Source organism: Canis aureus, chromosome 9 (genome assembly GCF_053574225.1).
Source record: "Canis aureus isolate CA01 chromosome 9, VMU_Caureus_v.1.0, whole genome shotgun sequence".
In the NCBI taxonomy this organism is placed as follows: domain Eukaryota; kingdom Metazoa; phylum Chordata; class Mammalia; order Carnivora; family Canidae; genus Canis; species Canis aureus.
In genome coordinates, this window is record NC_135619.1 from 40309928 (window position 1) to 40332634 (window position 22707).

The window sequence follows — 22707 nt, forward strand, 5'->3', positions numbered from 1 at the left end:
TGAAGATGGCAACTCCTCTTTTTAATTGGTTCCCAGTGGTGCTCTCTTCCTCTCAGGCCCTGGCCTGACCCTATAGGAAACAAGGGAAGTGGTGTATATCCCTCTTCAATAAGATTCCTTCTCTGAGGGATTCCCTCTTTCCTTTGGACGAACGTCTTCTGCTAGGTTGGTCATTTTTTCTTTCTTTAATTTGGCTCCCTTGGCTACCTGGATTTGTCCACATTGACCTTCTCATCGTCCCTTCCCTCCAAGAATAACAACCCCATTGAACAATGACAGCAAAAAGCATTGGTTAAAAAAAAGGGGTGGGGGGTGGGGGCAGGCCTTGAGTGAAGCATCAGAGACAATATAATCCTTTGGGTGAATTTATACTACAGTGTAATAGACTGAAACAGGCATACTTTCTCCAGTTTCCTTTGTGAAAAGAGCCTTCTGTTTTGTGTATTTTTTAGTTTAAAGAAACTTACATATTAGCCTGAACTTTTAATTAGCCACTGGATCAAAACGAAGGCTTCCTCACTCCATAAAGGGAATGTCTGACCCTCCACAGGGGCATTTTTCTGAAATCTTTGGCACCATACTGGCAGCCATACCCAGTAGAGGAATGAGACTCTGGTCTGAATTTCATGGGTTAGTTTTTCCCTCTTCAAAATCTATCAACTGTGCAGACACAAACAGAAACACGCTGGGGAGGAGAGTCCCAGAAGGCAGAAGTTCCTGTAGTCCTTATCCCGCACGCCTCAGCCCAGGCCACACACACCCTCCTCCATCTCTCTTCCTGCCAGGGTCCTTCCTGCCCCAAGGCGCAGAGCATCCCGGCGGGTCTCAGGGTTGGAAAGGCACTGACCAAGTTCTGCTGAAAGTGCCGTCCCACTCCCAATCCCAAACCCTCTCACCCCAGGGGACGCCCAGCTACTGCCCCGCGGCGAGTGGCACTGGCTGGGGAGGGGCGGCCCCATCACCCGCCCGGCCCCACGGGAGCTGCGACCCTCCCCCACCCGCAGCTCCCCAGCTCTCCGGCCCCCCGGTTTGGGGCTCTTTGTTCGCTGCCCCTCCTCGCTGCAGTTCTCAAACCCGGCTCCCAGCAGCCCCCGCCAGCGCACCCGACCTACAGGAAAGTTGCTCCGAGCTGTGGAGGGGCGTCATCGCCTCCTAGCAACGCTCCTAGCAACCGGGTAACATCTGCTCCCTCTGGTCCAATGCGAGCGGAGAACAGCTGCGCGCCCGCCTCGCGTTCCGAACCCGGAGCGAGAGGCGCTTCAGAGCCTGGAGGGACGGACCTGCAGGAGCCAGGGCTGCCCGCCGAGCTGCAGTTGCCGCCGCCGCCGCCGCCGCCGCCGCTGTCAGCGCCCCTCCGAAGAGTGACAGCTCCGCACACGCGGGAGGGAGCCCCGAGCCCCGCGCCTCTACGAAGCAGGTGCATGCGCCCATCTCCTGGTCAGCGGACCCAGCTCGCAAGGTATGTCTGGACTTACGCACAATAAGGCTCAGAAAGGACCCATTTCATTGAGGGTGAGGGCAAGGGACTGTTCTGGGATCCTACTCTGCCCTCGGTCATTGAACAGCGGCCAGGTGGTGGTCCCGCATAACCTGGTTTCTTTCTTTCTTTCTTTTTTTTTTTTTTTTTTAAATCGTGAAATTGGTTCCAGAGGATTCCCCATGCCCGTCGTTTCTAGGTTTGTGCTCGGAAGTTTTCAGCCCTCCTTGTTTTTCCTTTGACTTCGCTGCCCATGTGTGGCTAGGAGAGCTGGGAGCAGTAGGCACCCATGCAAAGCCTGTGGTTAGGGCTAAAATGACATCGTGTAGTCTGGACTAATGGAATCAACACGTATGGAGAGCAACAATCTTTTTGGGTCCTGCTCTGGAAAGGGTCCATTTGGCCGGGAGCAGCCCTTCACTGTTACTCAATCTCCTGAAAAGTAACCATAGTAACTCACCTCTCTTTTGATGGGATCCTCCTCATTGGCTGCCTATCTTCCTTTGGAAAGCTCATCTCTCTAAATATAGAAGATGATGAGATCTGTAAGCATACATCCATGTAGAAAAGGTGCAGTACAGCATGGCCCTTTAAGGAAAAACTCTCTTCAAAGAAAAAGTGCCATTTGGCTATTTCAAATCCTGTGAGAAGTAGTGTGTCTTACAGAGAATGATTGAGTTACTGTTCTAACGGCTGGATTGTTACTTTAGAGAGAATTTTTCTTGAAATTATGCAAAATCTGGTGTTTGAAAACAAATTAAGTATATATGACTGTGATTTTTCCAAAAAATCAACCTGCTGATAATCTCCCCAAAATGATCTCCCGTAAATGATTGGTGAAATCAGTTATTCACTTATTTGCAAATTTCTTAGGATAGTTATAGATCCCTTATGTTTAAAATGCAATCTGGAGAACACCAGAATGATTGTGTGTGCTTGAAGGTTTATCTATTTATCTATCTGGTCCAGAACAGCCCCACCTAGAACATCTTAGATAGGGTCCTCCTATTGCATGGGTTCTCCTGACGTGATAACCAGTTCAAGTGAGGGCCGTCCTGACTCTTCCAATGTTATTTGCATCTGTCTCCGTGTTTCAAAATCTCAGGTAGCCATTCATGAGCCTGAGGCTGTGAGAAATGCTTGCTGTGCAAAGGGGAACTCTCACCAGATTTTCTCAAGCTGTCCTAGAAATACACTTTTCAGATTGATTCAGCTTTACCAGGTAATCACTACCTTAAAAGAAATTACTGTTTAAATATGTATCCAGAGAAATAAATGCTAATGTAGCATTACCATGACTTACAAGATCAATATAAGGGGTTGTGTATATAGATGGTTGCTGGGTAGAAGTCAATAGAGATTTTCTGTAGAAAGGACATTTGTGGGCTGGCAGATTTTCCTCTCTAAGACCCATGTGAATAGACTGGGCCAAATTAGGCAGCTTGCCTTGGGGAACATGTCAAGCGGAAGCCCTATGAGCAAACTGGTGCATGTCTGAATGAAGGAAGTGAAGAGAACTCTTCAAGTTGCAAGAGGAGATCATGGTGATTTTTAAAGATTTAATCTGCATTACGGCCATGATGATAGAAACCCATGGAGTGTCAAGTATTTCAAACGAAATTTTCAAGACTGAATACAGTCGTTTAATGAGTGCTCAGCCCTCCACTGCTGTGTTTAACTTTCACATGTACTGAGCTATCCATGTGCAGTTCCTGTAGGTAACCAGCCTAGCAAATTGCAGTCATGTTCATGAAAATATACCATGCTGTGTTTCTTCCTTGATTTTACCTCTCTTTGTAAAAACAAATAATTGAACAATTTTATTTAGAAAGCTATTTGAACATTTATTCTGGTCTAGCTGTATAGTTTTTTTTGATAATCGTGAGACTTTAAAAGTACTGGTCTTCATAGTCACTTAGTGAAATATCTTTAATAATTTTAAGCATTGAAGATGACCATTAAGCCATCATTAGCCTTTAGTACCACCACCCTTTTTCCTTCCTCCATTATAACTACTATATTTTATGATAAGAAACAAATCCAAGGAGACCAATAAGATTTATTGTCATCTGCCATGAGTGGTGTGTAGAGTTTTAGTCCTGCTATCAATCTGAGGAAAGTTTGAATAAAGCAGCCACAAGTATTGGTTCATGTTTATGCATTAGTCTTGTGCATTAGTAATTTATATGCATCTTATCTCTTATGTAATATGCATAGGAGTTTAAAATCATTCAGTGCCCTTTAATTTACATGAACAGGTTTGCCCTTTCATTGAGACCACTATTTCAATCAAGAAGGTCAAGTGAAGAGGGTTCTTAAATTTTAATTTTGATTCTATCATGAATGTATAATGTACAGAATGTATACTGTGCAATCTTGATGAACATATCTGCTTCAAGTCATTCATCAGAAAATGTCATCATGGCAGTTAGCTTTAAATAAATAAAAATAAATCAGATAATATCATTATAATATAAGCATTATTTCTACAGACATCGGTAGATCCTAAGGAAGAGTGAAAAAAAATTCCACCCATTTGTAAGTTAAGGATCTAGCCGCTCTTGTCGATGGGAATGCCAGCTGTACTTGTTCATACCACGAGTTATAAAGAGAGGTGTACTTGGGGCTATGAGGCTTACATAAGGCTGAGATCAAGCAGGTTAAAACGGAAACCAAGTTCTAATTTCAGTTTTTCCTTCCATATTCTATTTGGAAGTGTTTATGTGTCTATGAACATTCCATGTTTAATTTTATGTCGTGTTGCTTTCCTGGGATTTAGAAGATGCTTTGAAACATGGAGAAATGATGAAAGGTTTGATTAAGATGCCAGAGCCCTGGGCTCTGCACTGAGGACTTATGCCAGCTGGCTTTAGCTGTCAAAACACCGACACTCTTACAATAGCTCTAAAGCTGAGGCATAACCAATTCAGATTGCTCTATTAGTCAAAGCAATATGCTTCAGAAACCTAGAGGAAGGTAAAATAAAATAATGATTTCAGAAGCAGAGGGGTAAATTGACCATGTATATTCACCACTGAAACTGAGGAAGAAGTACACCTGTCATTTTGAGGAGGAGCTGATGCTCGTCATCAGCCCCACCTCATCCCCCACTTCCCACCTTTCTAATAGGTTGTTTAACTAGGGTCAATATATTACTTTAATGTTTCCCCTTTTTAGTCTACATAATTATTTTCAGAATTTTTCCCAATTACATTTATGTTAATAGGCTAATGACAGAGCCATCTAGTTTACTGCAGTATTTCTCAGTGGGGGGTAGAAAGGGGACAGTAATAAAAAGCACTAAGGCCTTGCTAGTGTTATGTTCAGTATTATAATATAGCTTTATGGTTAGAAACATTGAAGCTTTTTTCATCTTATAAAGTGCAACAAAAAGTTTTCTTGGCAGGTAGAGAAGTCTTCTGCACGTCAGTGATGCTTAGAAGGAGAGGAGGGACAGGTTTGAGGCTGTGAAGTCCCCTCCATGGTGGTGGTGTATCAGAGTATGCATTATTTTTATAATGATTGTTAAAAAGAAGCATGGGTCACAAAAGTCAAGAAAAGTTGGGGGTTTTGCAAAGAGAATCACAACTTAAGAGCCTAGAGACTCTAGGCTTAATTTTGTCTGCATGTGCTGCTTAGTTTACTGCCTTATGGCTCAGCTCACCACGACTGATGTGAGGGATAAAACCAGCTATTAGTTGAAGTGTAGTGCTTCATTTGAACACAATGAAATTTAACGAGGCACCTATAGTCTTTAGAAGGAAGGTATCCTGTGAATGAAGGACATTTCATCACCAGAGCAACTCTAGGTGGCAACACAAATCAGTCAAATGAGTGAAGGTGGAGAGTTCACCCAACTCCAGGGCAAAGTCTCCTATATTCTTAGTGAGTAAAGTTAATGATTAGTCCATCTCATGTTTTTCTACCTCCCTTCTGGGATACCTGGCTAAATGGTTTCGGCAATATACCCAAAGCTGATTGTAGTCAAAGTGGAAGACGATGAGGGTGATATAGATGAGCTGTTTTTCAGAAGATCTCTGGAGTCCACTTGTGAGGGATTGAAAAACCCTCCTGTCTGAGCAACAGACCTGGGTATCTAAGGAAATTATTACATCTCCCTAGGCATTATCGGTAAGATATTTCTTGGAACCTATGTCTAGCAATAAGATTTCTTTGTCAATTTTCTTTCTAATCCATCCCCACTTTCCAAGGTGAAAGGTGTAGTGAAAGGGAGCATCATCCTTCAAAACAAGGAATGCACTTCTAAGGGGAGCTAAAGCACAAATTTTACCCATGAAACTTACTGCACTTGGTCTCTATTATTAATAGGGCCAGATCATGGCAGAAGTTAGGCTTTGGTGCAGCAAATGCACCAAATGGCTGGTCATATCCCATTTAATAATGTTCTCTGGTTCAGAGACCCTCAGCAGTGGAACAAGATAGGCAGGCTGTGGAAGAGTGTTATTTTATTTCATATTCCATGCCTATGCTTGGGGATATCCTGAGGGACATGGAATCCAGTTCCAGACAGTGCTGCTGGTCTTGGAAAACTTTTTAACTCCTTTCCTGTCAGTATCCCTGGAAGTTCCCAAGAAACTTTTCCAGGAGCCACAACTTATTGGGAATTCTCAACTGCTAGCACAGTCAATCTTTTGCTTGGAGTGGATGATAAATCTGAAGAAACAGATTGTTCCATTGATTTGGAGCTAAAAACTGGCACTGAGTTCTGCTCCATAGAATATGTTATTTAGAAGAGTGCCAGGCAACGGGGTTTGTGGAATAAAATCGATGGAATCTTGCTATCACAAAGCTAAAGGTCTACAGAAAGAGCAGCATTACAGCCTTGAACATTGCCTCCATCTACCTTCTTGAGAGGACTTGTGAATGTTTCATGCTCTTGTGCTTAACACAGAAGAGAGGACAGATGTCCTGCTATAAGAAACACAGTGCTGCCTCATAGGACACATATTTGTGATTTCTAAAATGAGATCACTACACTCACAATACCTAACCTTTATTGTAGAGCAGAAAATACGAGGAAATGTGACAGGCACTGAGGAAGTGCTTTTAAAACATCACATAACTCAATTTACATATAACTCAATGACTTTGATATTGTTCTGCCATTTAATTGAGGAGGAAACTCTGGCTCTTTGAGGTTAAATACTTTGCCTAAAGTCACTAAGCAAATGAATTGTAGAGCTGGGATTTGAACTACTGCTGTGGAACCACGCCAGAAAATCCTATTGAAATATTTTAAGCCATGTAGCAAGATTGAAGAATGCAGCTAACGGTGACAGATAGCTCTTTCTAAACAAAAGTGGTCGTGGCCTTTAAGGAAGGATGTCTGCAAGCTTTGCAACTAGCAAAGCATTATTTACTCGGGTAGAGACGTGTACTTTTGAAGGCTCATGCCAGGCTAACACCATGCCAAGGGAAATCAATGAGAGACTGGAAGTCGAGGCCAGTGATTTGTCCATCACACAAGTCAGTTGAGGATCTGAGGCTAGACCCTGCCTTATTCTCCCCATTGATCAGACTCTTCTGTTGTGTATGGCTACCGATGCACATATCTAATAGCAGGATCAGTTTTTGCAGGTTATTGATTAAAGTGTTGTGGGGAAGAGAATAGAAAGGTTACTAAAATGAAGATCTGTCAAACCCATCATTTCTTCACCATCTCTCAGGCTTTTCAATCTCAGACAAAGAACGGATTGCCATGACAGGTCTTGTTCTTTTATTATTGTCTGTTCTCTCAAAGTGTTTGTAAATTAATTTGCTGATGATCTTTCCTTAATGTACTGCCCCTGGGCCGTGTACCTAATGAAATCACTTGTGCAATAATAGGATTTTGGTTGTCTGGAGGCAGGAGCAGAACAATAGGAAGACTGCTTGAGCAATCGTTTGTAATTACATTTGAAACATTTATTTTAAAATTGTGTATAAATTGTTCTGCTGGAGCTCTAGTGACAGAGGTGGTCATTTCTGTTCTGTAACTTCTCATTTGTTGCTTCTTGAAGTTTGAAACTATGAAATACATTGAGCTGGGCACAGATATTTTATGTGCCCCGGGGGGTTACAGAGTTAAAAATGATTTGAATATCCAAGTCAGAATTAACTATTTTACCTTTCTACTCAAAATACAGGCTCAGCCTAACTCAGCTTTATAATTTATATCCTGTTCTCAAAACTCAGGACACAAAAATGAACACACAAAGTCATTTTACTTCTTCTCTATGTCAAAGCTGGGTTGAATTTGGCCCTTTAAGTATGGGAGAATGATATAAACAGATTTCCACATGTTGACTGGATCATAACAGGCACATTTCTTTGAATATCTAGAGTAACTTTAATCCCTCAAATGACTATCAGGATGTTTCAAAAACCGTTTGCATTTCCTTCACCCCAAACACATGACCAGGAGCAGTAAATCCAGAAACATTTTGTTGGAGTTGTTATAGCACCTGTACTATATTTTTTTCCTTGACCATTTGAAATATTTCTTTGTAGTCTTTTAACTCTCCAATTACAATCTAGTATCTCTGGGAGGAGGGGCAGTGGAAAAGAATCTTAGGGTCAGACCCAGGAGGCCAGGCTAGGATTTATGTCTGTGGGATAGGTCTCTGCCTATTGGCACTAATAAAGCTCGGATTTGATCGAGTGCTTACTATATGCTAAGCACAGTGCCAGCCATTTCCCATGAATTATTTCAATGGTCCTATAAGCCAGTGTTATTTCTATCCTCACTTTACAAACAAGACTTGTAAAGAGTTTATATAACTTTCTCACAGCCATACAACTAAAAACAGCAGAGCTGGAATTCAAACCCACTTTAACCTGACTTCAAAACCTAAACTCAGCCATACAACTATTGTAAATCATGGAACCCTTCTGAGCCACAGTTTCCTCATCTGTAAACTTTGGAGGCTGACTCAGGTAGCCAATAAATTAGTTTCCAGCTCTGAATTTTTTGAGTTTCAATCCAGCCAAGAAAACAGATGTAGGAACTTATGTTTGCTATATATTTTAGCCTCAAAGTGGCTAAAAACATCCTCCAAAAACATTTATGCCAAAAACATTGCAAATAGCTAAACAGCCTGCAAGGAGGTAATTGTCAAACCAATACCAGCTGTGAAAGCTTTTCAGCATTTCAACAACCCTTGGGGGTGTTTTTTAAGAGCAATAAACTAAGTGGCTAAGTGTGTTGCCCATGGAGCCAAGACACAAATCTGGACCCCTGAGAATTTACTGTGTTTTCTGGGTCTGATACTTCTGTATCTGAGGCTAAAAGCTCCAATACAGCCATACAGGATCTTAATTAATGAAACTTGGAGACATTTAGTACAATTTTTTGGTCTTGATCTATGAACTAAAAATACCTTCCCCAGAACATCACCTGGTTTGTTTGACATTCAGCTCTCTAAGCTGCCACTTGTCCTGCTTTGTGTCATTCATTCAAAGGTTTTTATTTGATTTTAAATGGTGTAGACATTGGGACGCCTGGGTGGCTGAGGGATTGAGCATCTGCCTTTGGCTCAGGTCGTGATCTTGGGGTTCTGGGATCGAGTTCCACATCAGACTCCCTTCAAGGAGCCTGCTTCTCTCTGCCTGTGTCTCTGGCTTTCTTTGTGTCTTTCATGAATAAATAAATAAAATCTTAAAAAAAAATGCTGTAGACATTGCATTCCTTTGGAAAATAAAATGAGCAGATGTTAAAAAAACCAAAATAGATAGAGATGAAAATGTTTGCTATGGTAAAGTCATTCTTCTTTCCAAGGCTTTCATCAATCCTTTCCTACTGTAATAATCCACTGGACCTTATTTTAAAAAAAAGCAGTGACCTGTCTAGCTCTAATGCTAATAACAGTCATTGATACTTCTTAATGTGAAGCCAGAATTTATGTTGAAAAGTGACCTCATTCTTCCTTCACTACTTAGTTAAAAGGCAGTCTGGCTTAGCTCATGATGCTACAGCACTGAAGCCAATGTAGCCAGTGTTGTGATAGGGGCACTACCACCAACAAAAATCAATCATGCTGATTGCTTGGCATTCTGAAGATAAAGCAATCAGCTGATGGGCTGAATATTCTGCTTTTCCACTTGCTGTTGTACTGACTGCAACTACTATCCCTGTCTGGGGCTGTAGTACACAGGCTCTCAAAATTCAGTCTCCACAACCACAGCCTCAGCATCACCTGGAAATTTGTTAGAGATGTAGATTCTCTGCTCCCAGTCCAGAGCTATAGAATTAGAAATTCTGGGGGTGGGACCCAGCAATTTGTATTTTAAAGAGCCTTGCAGATGATTGTGATGTTCTCCAACATTTGAGAACCACTGTGGCATCAACTACTTAAACAGTTAAGAATTCAGTCACAATTATTAATTGTTATCACAAAATAACCCGAAGCTTTTTTAAAAAAAAAATTTTATTTGATTTTTTAAATTTATTATTTATTTATTTGATTAAATTCTTTAAAAATACATACAAGAAAATGTGGTTTACAAACCCCCCCCAAAAAAACAGAAAACAAAAACAAAACAAAACAAAACAAAAACCCTAAAACAGCCCTTGAGAAAATTGGATTCAGTAATGCTTTGTTTTCAATATACTCCATTTTGTTCTCCCCCCCCCACCTTTTGAAATCTCTAAAAACTCTATATAAATTGAGTTCAGCCTATTGAATTCAGATATTGTATACATATAGTAGCAATTATTGTCTTTGATTCAGTTGTGAATAGTCCTTATACATTTATCTCTTTTTAGATCAGACCGACCAGTGCTTTAAAGTTCTTACTGCCCTTAACAAATCATGGCAATTCTTTTTTTTTAAATTAATTTATTTATTATAGTCAGAGAGAGAGAGAGAGGCAGAGACACAGGCAGAGGGAGAAGCAGGCTCCATGCACCACCGGGAGCCTGATGTGGGATTCGATCCTGGGTCTCCAGGATCGCGCCCTGGGCCAAAGGCAGGCGCTAAACCGCTGCGCCACCCAGGGATCCCATGGCAGCTCTAATTGAAAACTCCTTTGGGTTCTGGGATCCTTTGGGTTTCATTGGTATCAAGGAAAGTTTGGGATGCTTTAGGTGTGATTTATGTAGCTTTTCCAACTGGTTTAGGAAAACCATCCAGCCACCAAAAGCTGCAGGAAGTGTTACACAGGTGCCACTGATTTGGAAGGAAATCTAGAACAAGCAAGTTCTTGAAGTGCACATATTTAATACTTAAGATTTTTACAGTTTAAGATAGAGAAAAAACCATCAAACGTGTTAATGATAAATTTATTTAACCAACACGTTAATAAACTACTCAGTTTGTGAATCAATTGGTTTTAACACCTAGAAATATTTGAGGATGTGGATTAAAAATAAGATAGATGATATATAAATATGTGCATTTATTTTGGTTCAGCCCCCTGAGATTGAATGAGAACGTACTAACTGGGACTCAGTTTGTATTCTAAATTCATTCAGTGCTTTAAAGAGGAAGTTGCTTGTCCTTTGCTTTTAAGGGTCAACTTGCCTGTTGTCTGTGAGATGAGCGCCACCTACAGTCCACATTAGGAACCCCCTTTAAACCAAATGATTTCTGCAAACCTGCTTTCGGAACAGTGCTGTCCTTCCTTAAGCAAGACGGAATCCGCAATAACCATAGTAGTTTAAAGGCAAGAACAAAGATGTTCACATTCAGATATTATACCAAGGTCAAGTTTGCTAGGTTTCTTTAAAACCTTCATTTCTATATGATTGACCTCTGTGTTATGAGGATGGTCAGACCATGACCATTTCATAGGATTTGTCTAGAGACATACATAATTATTTCTTTAAGGTGTAATTGGGTTGCCAACCATTTTACATCAATTTTATTAACCTAGCAACATGAAATTTTCTTTGTAAGTTAGGTAGTTTAAAAAAATGATGAAAGGTAATTTACCTCTTTCCATCAACTTTGTGAATCAGCTTCAAATTTGGGCATATTTTAACGTTAAATGGCATGAAATTAAATAGGGGATCGGTAAGTATTTTATTCCTAAGGAACAGTATAAGGAAATAAATATAATTCTCCAACCTGGAACATCAGTTTTGGATGTGAATAGTGGCAATTGCCTGAAAACAGGCTTTTTGGTCACAAAGAGAATTGCTCCTGACTACTTTATCACATTGCTTAGTAAATGAAGATAGAATTTTATTTTCAGGGGTCAACGGTTTCTTTTTGTAAGTAGAACTTAAATGATAAAATATTCATCACCACAGTAAAATCTGACTTTTCTCCCATTATTTTATTTTGTTTAGCTTATCCAACAAAAGTATTAACATATACATTAACAACGTCGAAAGTAGCCTACTTTAAGAGAAAATATGCAGAAGAAGAAGATTTACATCAAGATTACCATGGGTATTTTCCAAAAGTAAGGGCTGACTTATCATTACTTTTTCCTTTTTTTAATGAGTCTTGTCAATAGCGAAAGCTCCAGTTTTCATTTTTCTAACACGTAGATAATGATGTATTTGCTTTCCAGCACCTGATATTGCCTGAGGACAGGACTTGCATTCTCAAACTTTCTCTGGAGAAGCTCAGGTTTCTTGAAGACCCAGAAACCTACTTAAGAAGGTCTGTGTTAATTAACAATTTGCTGAGGAAGATACATCTAGAGACGGAGAAAGAGAGCTATGAATACTTTAAAGAAGCTCCCTGTTATAAGACTGCTTATTCTGATACAAGAAAACGGCTGAAGTTCATGGTACAGGAATGCTGTTCTCAATCTCTTTATTATGAAGAGCTGCATTCATATCATATTGTGCCTTATGCTTCGGAGAATGCCATTTATGGAATGGGCTACAGTAGCAGCCACTTGGAGCAAAATTCTCAGTTGCTTATTTATAAAATGAATTAAAGTAACCGTTAAGTTCATTGATACTTTGTTTCTAAATGCCTGAACTGTTTATAGTGAAGATGTTAAAACAAGGCACTAATTACCAGTGCACTTGAGATCAAAGATGACATGCATGCTGAACTGAGTGGAGAGAACCCTGGTTATTACTCAGCAGTCCTTAGTATCATCCAAATTGAAAATATGTCTACATATTAGAAGTGGCAAATAAATGCTTTACAGGCAAAGGTTTTTAAGATAAGATGATGTGTTCAAGGAGACCTTATACAGATTTAAACTTTTAAGTCCCCTGTTTTCCAAATCTGCCACTCTTAGTGATAAGTAACAAAAAAAATGACATTGAGCTGATAATGTGGTGTCCTTGAATATTATGGTGGAACAAATTTAGTTTTCTGTAAACAATGAGGGGAAGATAGGTTCTTTCTGAAAGGCTTTGGCTTGTCAAGCATTGTGCCAAATAATTGTTTGACACCATTCTCCTCTTCCCATGAGTGACAATTCGAGATGGGGCAAACGTATTGCAACTTAACTGCTGAATGTAACAACCAGATTACTCCAAACTGATCCATTTTATTTTATTTTACTTTATTTTATTTTTGGCTTGATAGACATTTCTCTTCAAAGTAAAATTTAATAAAAGGAGCCTTGCAGATGGGCTTACCTGTGAGTTCTAGAGGTCAGTTAAAAATTTGTGGTGGGCCTTCAGCTAAGAGTTTACATTTTATTTATGATGTCATTTTTATAGGCTGTGAAGCTCAGGAAAAGGGTAGGCAGGTCAATTTTGTTTTTAATTTTAAAAAATCTTATCTGCAAAAATTGGTGAAAACAGCGGAAATTCTATGTGATAATTATTTCTTCATCGAAGAGTACACTTAAGGCTGCCTGAATGAAACTTTGCACTGATTTTTGTATAATAGTTGACCATTCACTATTTGACAAAATGTTTCAGAATGCTATTGGGGGTAAAATTTAGATAAGTCCCTATATTTTGCAATTTGAAAGATAATTATTTAACAGGTTGGATAGATTCCTGAAATTATTTGAAGTGGTTCATAATGTTCTTTGAGGTTTGAGTGAGATGTCTGATTTCAGTGTCTGGAGTTATGTTCAATGGAGCATATGATTTAAAGAACTATCATTAACTGATAAAACAGATTGGGAAAACTAGGTGCCAAAGGTATATTCAAGAAAATACCAAAGACCCAAAGATGAGTGTTAGAGAGACCTTGATAATGAAGATAGGAATCTAAAATAAGGACTGCACAAGACATAGAAGAACATTGTTAAAGAGTTTTGAAATGATTTGCTCACTAGTGTGCTTTCAGAGCACTTTATATGTAGTTATGAAAATCAAGGACACTGCTTTAAATGACGATATTATAGGCCTTCGGTGATCATATGTTTTCACAAATCTAAATATGGTGACTTGTCAACATTGTACCTTCCCTAATTGAATGCCATCTTGTGACCAAGAAGTCTTTTTTTTCTTTTTATTCAAGAGAATTTTGTTTTTAGTTCCAATTCACTATTTGTTCCCTTTAATGAATCGTCAGGTGAGTCATATGGATGTTTTGGTTTAAATATTGGTGCCCTAATAAGCATGTGTTATTGAAGATGATATATATCTATAATTGATAAAAGTATCAGGTTTGTATTTAATTGCTTAATCAGAATTATTAAAAATACTTTAGAAAAAACTGAAAAATTATAATTTGGGCTGATTTTTAAAGACAATTTTGTTTGAATGGTGAGATAGCTTTGAAAAAAAATATTTAAAAATTAATTTAAGGGCAAAATTTGGCACCAAAGTTCAAAAACTTTATTTCACTGTTTATACAATATCTGATTTCTAAGAACATTTTTTAAAAAAATATAGGTTTCTTAAATAATGAGGATATTAATTGAATACATTCCAAATTAGATAGAATGATTACACCACATACGATTTAAAAATAGAATTAGCTCTCTAATAGTTTTAACTTCATTTTTACTGAAAGAAACATTTGGTTTGATTTGGTTTAGGAAACATTTGGTTAGTCTAAAAGAAAAACACACCAGTGCAAATTGATGCAACTTACAAAACTGCCCTATATTGAAATTGTCTGAGGCTAGAAATGCAACTTTGGAATAGAATAGAGAGGGAGAGAAAAAATTACCAAGAAAGTGTGAAATTATAATAGGGTATGTCAGAAATCTTAAACAAAGTAACAACTCTTGGGCAATGATCCAGCGACAGATGTAAAGTCTGTTTTATTTCATGACATCATTAACTGAGCTCTCTGATTTATATATTCATGTGTAGAGAAAGACCTGTCTTAGAAACCAGTGGTATTTGTGAATATGCTTTTTAAAAAAATGATTTCAAAACAAGTTATTTAAAAAAGATCCTTAAGAGCATTTAATTTCTTGTCCAATAAACAATTCATAGATAAGGAGCAGACTAATGTTTTCTTGACTTAAAAAAAATAATTTGTATTTAAATGATGTGAACTTGTCTGAATCAACCAATATGATTGTTGTCATTTTACCTTGAGAAACTGATATATAGAAAGACTCTATATAGACCTGCTATGCTGACCCCATCCCACATGCTCTGTTATGGAAGAAGCAAAAGGTGGTGGAAGACCAGTTATGATTTTTTTTTTAGTTATGATTTTTTTGAACTTGGACATCCTTTCTTTGGTAACAAAAGCCATCCTTAGAGTAAGAAAGGATGAGAAATCTGAATGCTCTTGGTAATATTGATCACTCTTGTGGGTTCTCAGCCTAGAGGCCTAGTAAAGAAGAAGAAAATTTTAAAAAGAGAGAAGAGGAAAATGAAGAGTCGAGGAAGGAAAATGTGTGTATGGGGGGGATTAAAAAACAGTATTAGTAAGTGAAAGAGAAAGTTGTTTCATTGTGAGGGCAAATTGCTTACTCGCTCTACTCATTTTTGCTTCCCTGTATCTGCTGTACACCCTCAAACCTGATATCCATATGTATCGATATTTTCTTTTATTCATCAATGATGCATAAGACTAGATTTTATTTAGCATATGTATTATTTGAAATGTGACGTTACTGTGAAATATCCCTGAAACTGAGCTCTCTGGGTAGATGAATAAAGGAAAAGAGAGAAATTAATTAAGTAAGGAGAAAGACTAATGGTGAGCCTGTATATAAATGGACAAGCTCAAACATATGATCAGATTTCAATGTATAATTCAAGATTTAATAATTCAGTGCTAGAGGACTTGGAAATAAGTCTAATTCCCCATCATTTATGAAGCGTCTACTTAAGCCAGACACTGTGTCAGGGTTGGGGATACAGAGGTGAATGATTCACAGTCTTTTTCTCAAACAGTTGACTGATGAAGGAGGAACTCAGAGATGTTTGGTTTTGTTTTTAAAGTATCGAGAGTAGCACCTGTATTTCTCTTTTCCAAACCATGGGATAGTTATCACATGTGTCTCTAAAAGTGTTTACAGCTACGAAGATGAGCAAGGAGAAGAGAATGTCCACTGAACTAGATCTAGAGGGGAAGCAAGGTACATTCTTCTTTGCAACATATTTCATACTTGGAAGCATAATAGAAGCATAATAGAAAGCCACTATTGTAGACGGCAAGTGTGGCTGGCACTAACTCACTCCTGGGGCACAGAGGTTCTAGGGGAGGTAGGGATTCCAGTGCAAGCACAGAAGAATTCCTTCTCCCCCCACTTCTCTAGCTTTCATGTTCTTTTATAGGGGAATCAGGCTAATATTAAAGTCAAGGAGATCCTTGAAGGAAAAGCAGAATCAGGAAATCACAGCCTGAGAGTTGCATATAGTGCGGTCAAGGTTAGGAGAGCAACTTTCTTTAGTTTGCCTTTTGCTGGTGAACTGCTTGAATAAACCTCAGGATTTCTTAACACCATCTATGGAGCTAGCTCTTCCTTCCCTCCACAGCCCAACTCCAGACTTTGCAGTCCACTGTAAGTGGAGGTTCTGGTTCTAATTCTTCACCTTCCCATTTCCCCCAGCATTGATATTGAATTGCTCAAAGATACTTAGAAGAAAGCAACAATTTGCAGTACTGGTTGAACTCTCCCTTGGGAAAGGGTATCAAACTAGAATTCATCAGCTTCTTGATAAAATTCTTTTAAAAACTATTGTATTTAGTCATAAAAAATTGACTACTAAGGTAATCTTCATGTATCTAGGGTTCAGTGTCATAATTATCACTTGTTTATGTTTTACTAAAGAAAATCCCTTTGGTTGGAAACAATGAAAGATTGTGTGCAATTAATACAAGCAGTTCGTGATTATTATGTAATATAGAATTTTAATTTACCTTTTTCCATTCTCAAACTTCATTCTATACATCAGCAATGTGACATGTTTTGGGTATTTTTGTTTTTATTAAGTGAATCATGTCTAAAAGTTGTTATACTCATGGTTGAACATTTTGAACAAAATTTTCCTATTAGAGTAGTTCTGTCTTTCCCCAGGAATTATTCTATAATTAGGTAGATAAAGAACATTCCTCTATATTAGTGCTTCTCAAATCTTCTTGTGCATATAAATCACTGGAGATTTTGTTAAAATACAAATTCTTTTTAGTAGGTCTGGGATGGAGTCTGAGAATCTGCATTTCTCAAGTCTCGTAGGTGATAAGGGTGCTGCTAGTCTACCGACCACACTTTGACTAGTAAGGCTCTACAACACTTTGAAAATCAAAATATACACTCAAGCCTATATTCTGATTACTTTCAGAGCATATGTGTTTATGTCTGTTTTCTATAGAATTTTTTAATCTAAATAAGTGAAAGATAAAATAGTAAACATAAAAAAGTTCCCAGGTTGGCCATTAATATTATAATATTTTACATAGCAAAATACATACAAAATGATTTCTCATATAAATTTTATGTATGCCAAGTGCAAAAAAGCAACATGAATGAAGTCATGTACCATTCTTTCAGTCAGGAAATGACACATGGTAAATTTCTCTTCTTGTTTTTTTCTCTTGATTATACGCGGATAAGGGAGCTTTATTTGGTAACACTAGAGCAAAGATGAAATTTTGTTCACAGTTAAGAATCTGGCAAGTTCTTGGTTGGCCGAATCTGAGAAAACCTTATAAAAACGTTTTATATTAAAGTCGGACTTGTGGATGAACGCATAGGCTGAACAATTTGGTAAACATAAGCTGAAAATTGGCACCTGGATCTTCAACTTATTGTTTTGAACTCTTTCTTGAGCTTTATTCCACGAGAGATCCTCCCCTTGCTGTGGACTCATTGTTTTTCTTTAGTTGTCAGTGTCTAAGTGAGGGTGGAGGATTGGTGTAAATGAGGGAGTTGCACAAATTGTCTAATTTGAGCATGCCAAGTGATTTTTGTCAGGCTCTCCTTTGGTCATAAATTGTTGATATAGCTATTGTGAAATATAGTGTCATAAATTTGTCATAAACCATTAATGAAGGAAAAAAAAGCAGAAATTTAGTTCTGTGGGAATGCACTCAAATATCAAGCAGATGGTGTTCTACAACATTTATTTGGGAAACTGTGTATCTGTTACATAATCTAAAATATGTCATTTTCACATTTAAAAATATTTGGGTCATGATTTAGAGTTTTTATTGGATTGTTTTTTAAACTGAGAGGAAGAAGAAAGGTAACTGTATTTTAAAACATATTTGACATGTTACTAATAAAATTTTATTTCTGGTGAAATAAAGGTGCCTTTATTAAGTAGAGGAGAGGAGGGCATGAACAATCGGCTGTTGCTTTATGTCCCTCGATTCCAGAGGTCTCATTTTAAAATGCTATAGTTGTATTTCTTCCAGCAATTTCCTTTCAACACAAATTTTGCTTAAGTATTTGGAAGACATTCTAATCTCCTGGCAAATTTTCTTCACTAAAATTGACCTCAAAATGTTTTTTAGGCAGCATGAGTCATAAGAACGCATGATAAAACTCATTCTAGTTTAGGACTTATTCAAATATTGTCAGTATAAATCTCAGAGTCAAAGATAATTTCCCATTAGGATAGAGTAGCAGCAGACGTCACTATTGGTTCTCCATAGATCTGTTAGGACAAAGACAAGTGGAACACAGCAGGAAGTTAGATTTCTTCTCTTTCTACTGGAAGCTGATGTTTATTATCAATTTTGCAAATATTCAGCTCTACCAGGACAAATCTTTATAAAGCCTTGATTAAATCATTTCAGCATTTCTTCATATTGTGGCAGTTTTCTTAAAATTCTTTGAAGTGGGTCCTCTCAGTTAATTATATTCCATAGTGTGAGACGCGCTCTCAAACATTCACTTATCTGGAAGATATTCTCCCTGTTGCCCCATGGATTTTATAGGTAGGAATACTTGGAAACAGTGCTGTATAAACACAAATTATATTCGACTGCCATGACTCCTCTCAAGGGAAAAGAAGATATATCAATCTATTATAAGTTTATATGACAAGAAAATACAGCACCACTTTGACCAATTGTGGTTGTAGTTATCTCTATAGTTTATGAGGAAGCCAAATGCAGAAGTTTTATATATATATGTGTGTGTGTGTGTGTGTGTGTGTGTGTGTGTATGTCTCATTTTCCCTTCTTATCAGTTTGTGATACAAAATAGTTTACAATTTTTTAATTATCAACTTAAGACTACCTCATCCTCACTTGACTTCACTGGAAGGAGGTCCAGGCTTTCTCCTGGGAAAACCCATTCTGAGGTGCTCCGGGCCATTTCCACGGGTCACTAGCCAGATGTGGCCTGTCAAGAGAGAGGGGGAACCTCTTAGAGTGACTCATTTTTCCATCAGAGGCTGTTGTGGCTCAAGTGTCAATGTGGTGTCACTGTAGAAACCAAGACCACCTGGGTTTGTGATTATTGTGAATAGGGAAATTGTCTCCTTACCACAGAATCTTATCCTGACTGCCCTATTTTTATAATAAAGACACATAGGCTAAACTCCTCATGTCAAACTCTCCAAAGAAATTTTCACCATCGATATTAAATAATGAAGAGACTAAATAAACCAGCAATTGTTGTCTCTGTTTAGCTTTCAAATAAGCCGACTCTAAAAACTCTCCTTTTTGCTGTAGTTATAGGCTATTAGGAACTGGGGGAAAAATCTGAAACACCTAGTAGTTCACTGTCTCTGGTTTGAATTATGTCCACTTTCCTGGATCCTTGCATAATTGAATGGAATTGAATTGATGCGATTGGTACAGATGGAGAGATAAGAAAGAGTCATGTTGTAGGGAGGGAGAATCACAGAGGCAACCTGGAAAGTGGGTACAAAGGCACCAGGGACTTAAATATCTATTTCTATATTTAGAAGAAAAGGATCCTGGGCATGGGTCCAAAAGCTTAGACAGTGCTGTTTTTCCCTCTTTGAATTTGCTCTAAGGGTGTGAGTACGTTTCAGACAAATGGGCTGAAATGATTGCTGCTCTCACTTATGTACTTAACAATTTATTTCCATTGGTTTGATTTCTTTTGAAGAAGCTTTTATATTTTGGTACATACTACTGGCCTACTGCTTTATAAACTTGTGTCCTATAAAAAAGAACAAAGACCTAGGCTTAATGGTTCTGGATATACAGTTTGATGTTACCTAGGAGAAGCCAAAATGAAGATTATTGTATTGGGAAAATGCTCCCAGACAAGGTGAGGAAATGTATGATTTACATATAAATTACAAGGATTGTGCTGTGAAAGAATGAGAAGATACCATCCAGCTGGGAAGAACAGGCAAGTATTAATGAAAGAGTAGAGCTCAACAACAACTCTGAAAAACAAACAAAAAAAAAAAGGTAAAATGTTAATAGGCAGAAGATGCGGGTCAATGACCAAAGGGACAGAATTAGTAATGTAGGGGTATGATCCATAGACTGGATTAGCTGAAGCAAGGGAAGCAATGAAACATGAAATTGTAAAATGATTAGAGGGCATTTTATGGAGGGTTTTGAGCATTAGGGTAAGTCATTTGAGTACTTTTTGGTAAGTAACGGGGAGCCATTGATGTTTTTTTTCATAGCACTTTGGGACAGTCCTGCAGTAGTTTATCTGATAGATTGGAAGAAGGAAACAGAATAGATGGGGCCTTGTGAAGTAATTAAGGTGCTTAGCAGATAAAGAAATAATGTGGTGAGTGGAAATGGAAAGACAGTTATGAGAGATATTGCAGAGACATGGTAAGTGTTTGGCTACGGAGAGTGAGAGAATGAGTGAAAGGAACTATAAGGTCTAGACCTGCATTCTCCAATATGATAGCCACAACCACATGTAGCTTATTCATCACTTAATCTGTGGCTAGTCTAAATTGAGATACAAAAATAAATAAATAAAATAAATAAATTGAGATACAGTGAAACATGTTAATTTTAAATATTGTATTTAAGCCAAAATATACAAAATATCAGCATTTCAACATGTAATCAATATAAAAACGAGATATTTACATTCTGATAAAAAATTATTAGAAAAACATATTTCTTTTAAAACTTTTAATGTGGCTCCTAGAAATCGTAAAACTACATATGCAATAAACATATTTCTGTTGGGTAGTGCTTGTTTAGACTCTAGAGAACTAGGAAAATGGTGCACCATCAATGGATGTAGAGGAAAGAGGAGCAGGAGCTAGTTGAGAAAAAGATATCCAACTCAGACTTTAACATTTTAGCTTGGAGTGAAACATTCAAGTGGAATGTCAAGCAGCTGACTATCCAAGTGTGGAATTAGGAGAGGGTGACAGAGTCAGACAGACCCAAAGTGTGGAATTAGTAACAAAGTCAGTTGTTAAATCTTCCAGAACTCCTGATAATAATTCAAAAGTATGATATCATCTTGAGTATATGATAACTCTCCTGGAATACCTCTTAAGATTTTATATGACATATATGGGCCTCTTTGACTTTCCATATGGGCCTTTATCCTCACAAAATACTCTTTAATTTAAAATTCTTACAAATACAAATGATATGCAAAATGCTGGGGACTTAGGATGCCGTGAGAGGTGAGGGTTCAGTGTGCTGTCATAGCTGTGTCCAAACTGATCACTGGGGTGTGGTGATCTGAGCATTAACACTAAGAAAAACCACCAGATATGTCTGGGTGTATTCAGAAGGAAACAAAGATGTTTTTGTGATATTATAATCTGATTTGTGGCCATAAAACACCACTAGACTGTGAGATTCTTCTTCAGTCCTGGTATATCTAGAATATACCCAGCAATTGTAGATGCTCTATAAACTCTGATACAATATTGTCTCTTTCATTAGAGGGTTTCATATTTCTCCTCTGTATACTGGCCTTTTCTATTGGCCTCTCTCTGTCTTTGTCATCATTGGCTGCCTTGTATTAAGCTGCATAATTATGTATCTCTCTTATCTTGTAGACTCTATGGACCTTGAATACAGAAACCACATATTTATCTTTATCTGCTCCAAAGTGTTCAGTTTTTCTTCTTTCGGCAAGTGCTATGCTGAATAAATAAAGATTTGAATAGTTGCCATTAATCGAGTATTTACTATATTCTGAGCACTGAACTAAACGTTTTGTAAGTATTTAATTTACTTCTCACCAACCATATGGGTTACATTTTATTATTTCTATATTTATATATGAGGGAACTGAGGCACAGAGAACTTAAGAAACCTCTCTAGTGCCATCCAACTGGTCCATGGTGAAGCCAAAGTTGGAACTCCTGTGGTCTGACTCCAGAGACTTCAACATGAGGGACAGGGTATGATAGTTTTTAGGAAAATATTTTTCAGAGTCAGACCCAATGCCAAGTCTTAGTTGGACTTACAGATGCAGAACTTTGAGTAAGAACATCTCCAAGCTTCTTTCAATTTTTAAAAAAGATTTATTTATTTATTTGAAAGAGAGAATGAGAGAGAGCACGAGTCAGGGGAGAGGCAGAGAAAAAGATTCTTAAGCAGACTTCCCCCTGAGCCCAGAGCCCATGGGGCTTGATCTCATGACCCTGAGATCATGACCTGAGCTGAAACTAAGAGTTGGACCCTTAACCAGCTGAGCCACCTGGGCATTCCTCAACTTTGGTTTTCTTGTATCTAGAGTAGAAGAAATGAGTTCACCTAACTCTGACATTTATTACATGAATCACATGAATTAGTGTATGCCTCGACTTAATGTCTATGAAATTTTAGCTATGTTAAATAAATAACCATGTAAGATAAAAATGCCAATTCATTAACACAATTAAGTAAATTTGTTACTAAGTCAGAAATAATGAGAAATCTTTAGTTTTCTAGTTATCCTGGGTTCCCCACTTTTTCCAAAATGGCCTAATATAAAATGGTTCCAAATGAATCATTCTGATGCTTCTAATGGGAGTTCTT

At 37.9% G+C, this 22707-nt stretch overlaps 1 protein-coding gene across 4 annotated transcripts; it reads left to right on the plus strand.

The window, feature by feature from the left end:
• The first annotated feature begins 1184 nt into the window (after positions 1 to 1184).
• On the plus strand, positions 1185 to 21861 carry LOC144320701 (uncharacterized). Of its 4 annotated transcripts, XM_077909561.1 has the most exons (5): positions 1185 to 1459; positions 11769 to 11884; positions 11996 to 12087; positions 20382 to 20491; positions 21741 to 21861. In XM_077909561.1, exons 1-2 carry the CDS (start codon positions 1200 to 1202, stop codon positions 11824 to 11826), a joined length of 318 nt encoding a protein of 105 aa, XP_077765687.1. In that variant the 5' UTR covers positions 1185 to 1199; the 3' UTR covers positions 11827 to 11884; positions 11996 to 12087; positions 20382 to 20491; positions 21741 to 21861. The 4 variants fall into 4 exon arrangements, with proteins under 4 accessions (XP_077765687.1, XP_077765688.1, XP_077765689.1 ...); XM_077909562.1 differs by lacking the exon at positions 20382 to 20491; XM_077909563.1 differs by lacking the exons at positions 20382 to 20491; positions 21741 to 21861 and adding an exon at positions 2583 to 2699 and having other exon boundaries at positions 11996 to 18082.
• Positions 21862 to 22707: the final 846 nt, after the last annotated feature.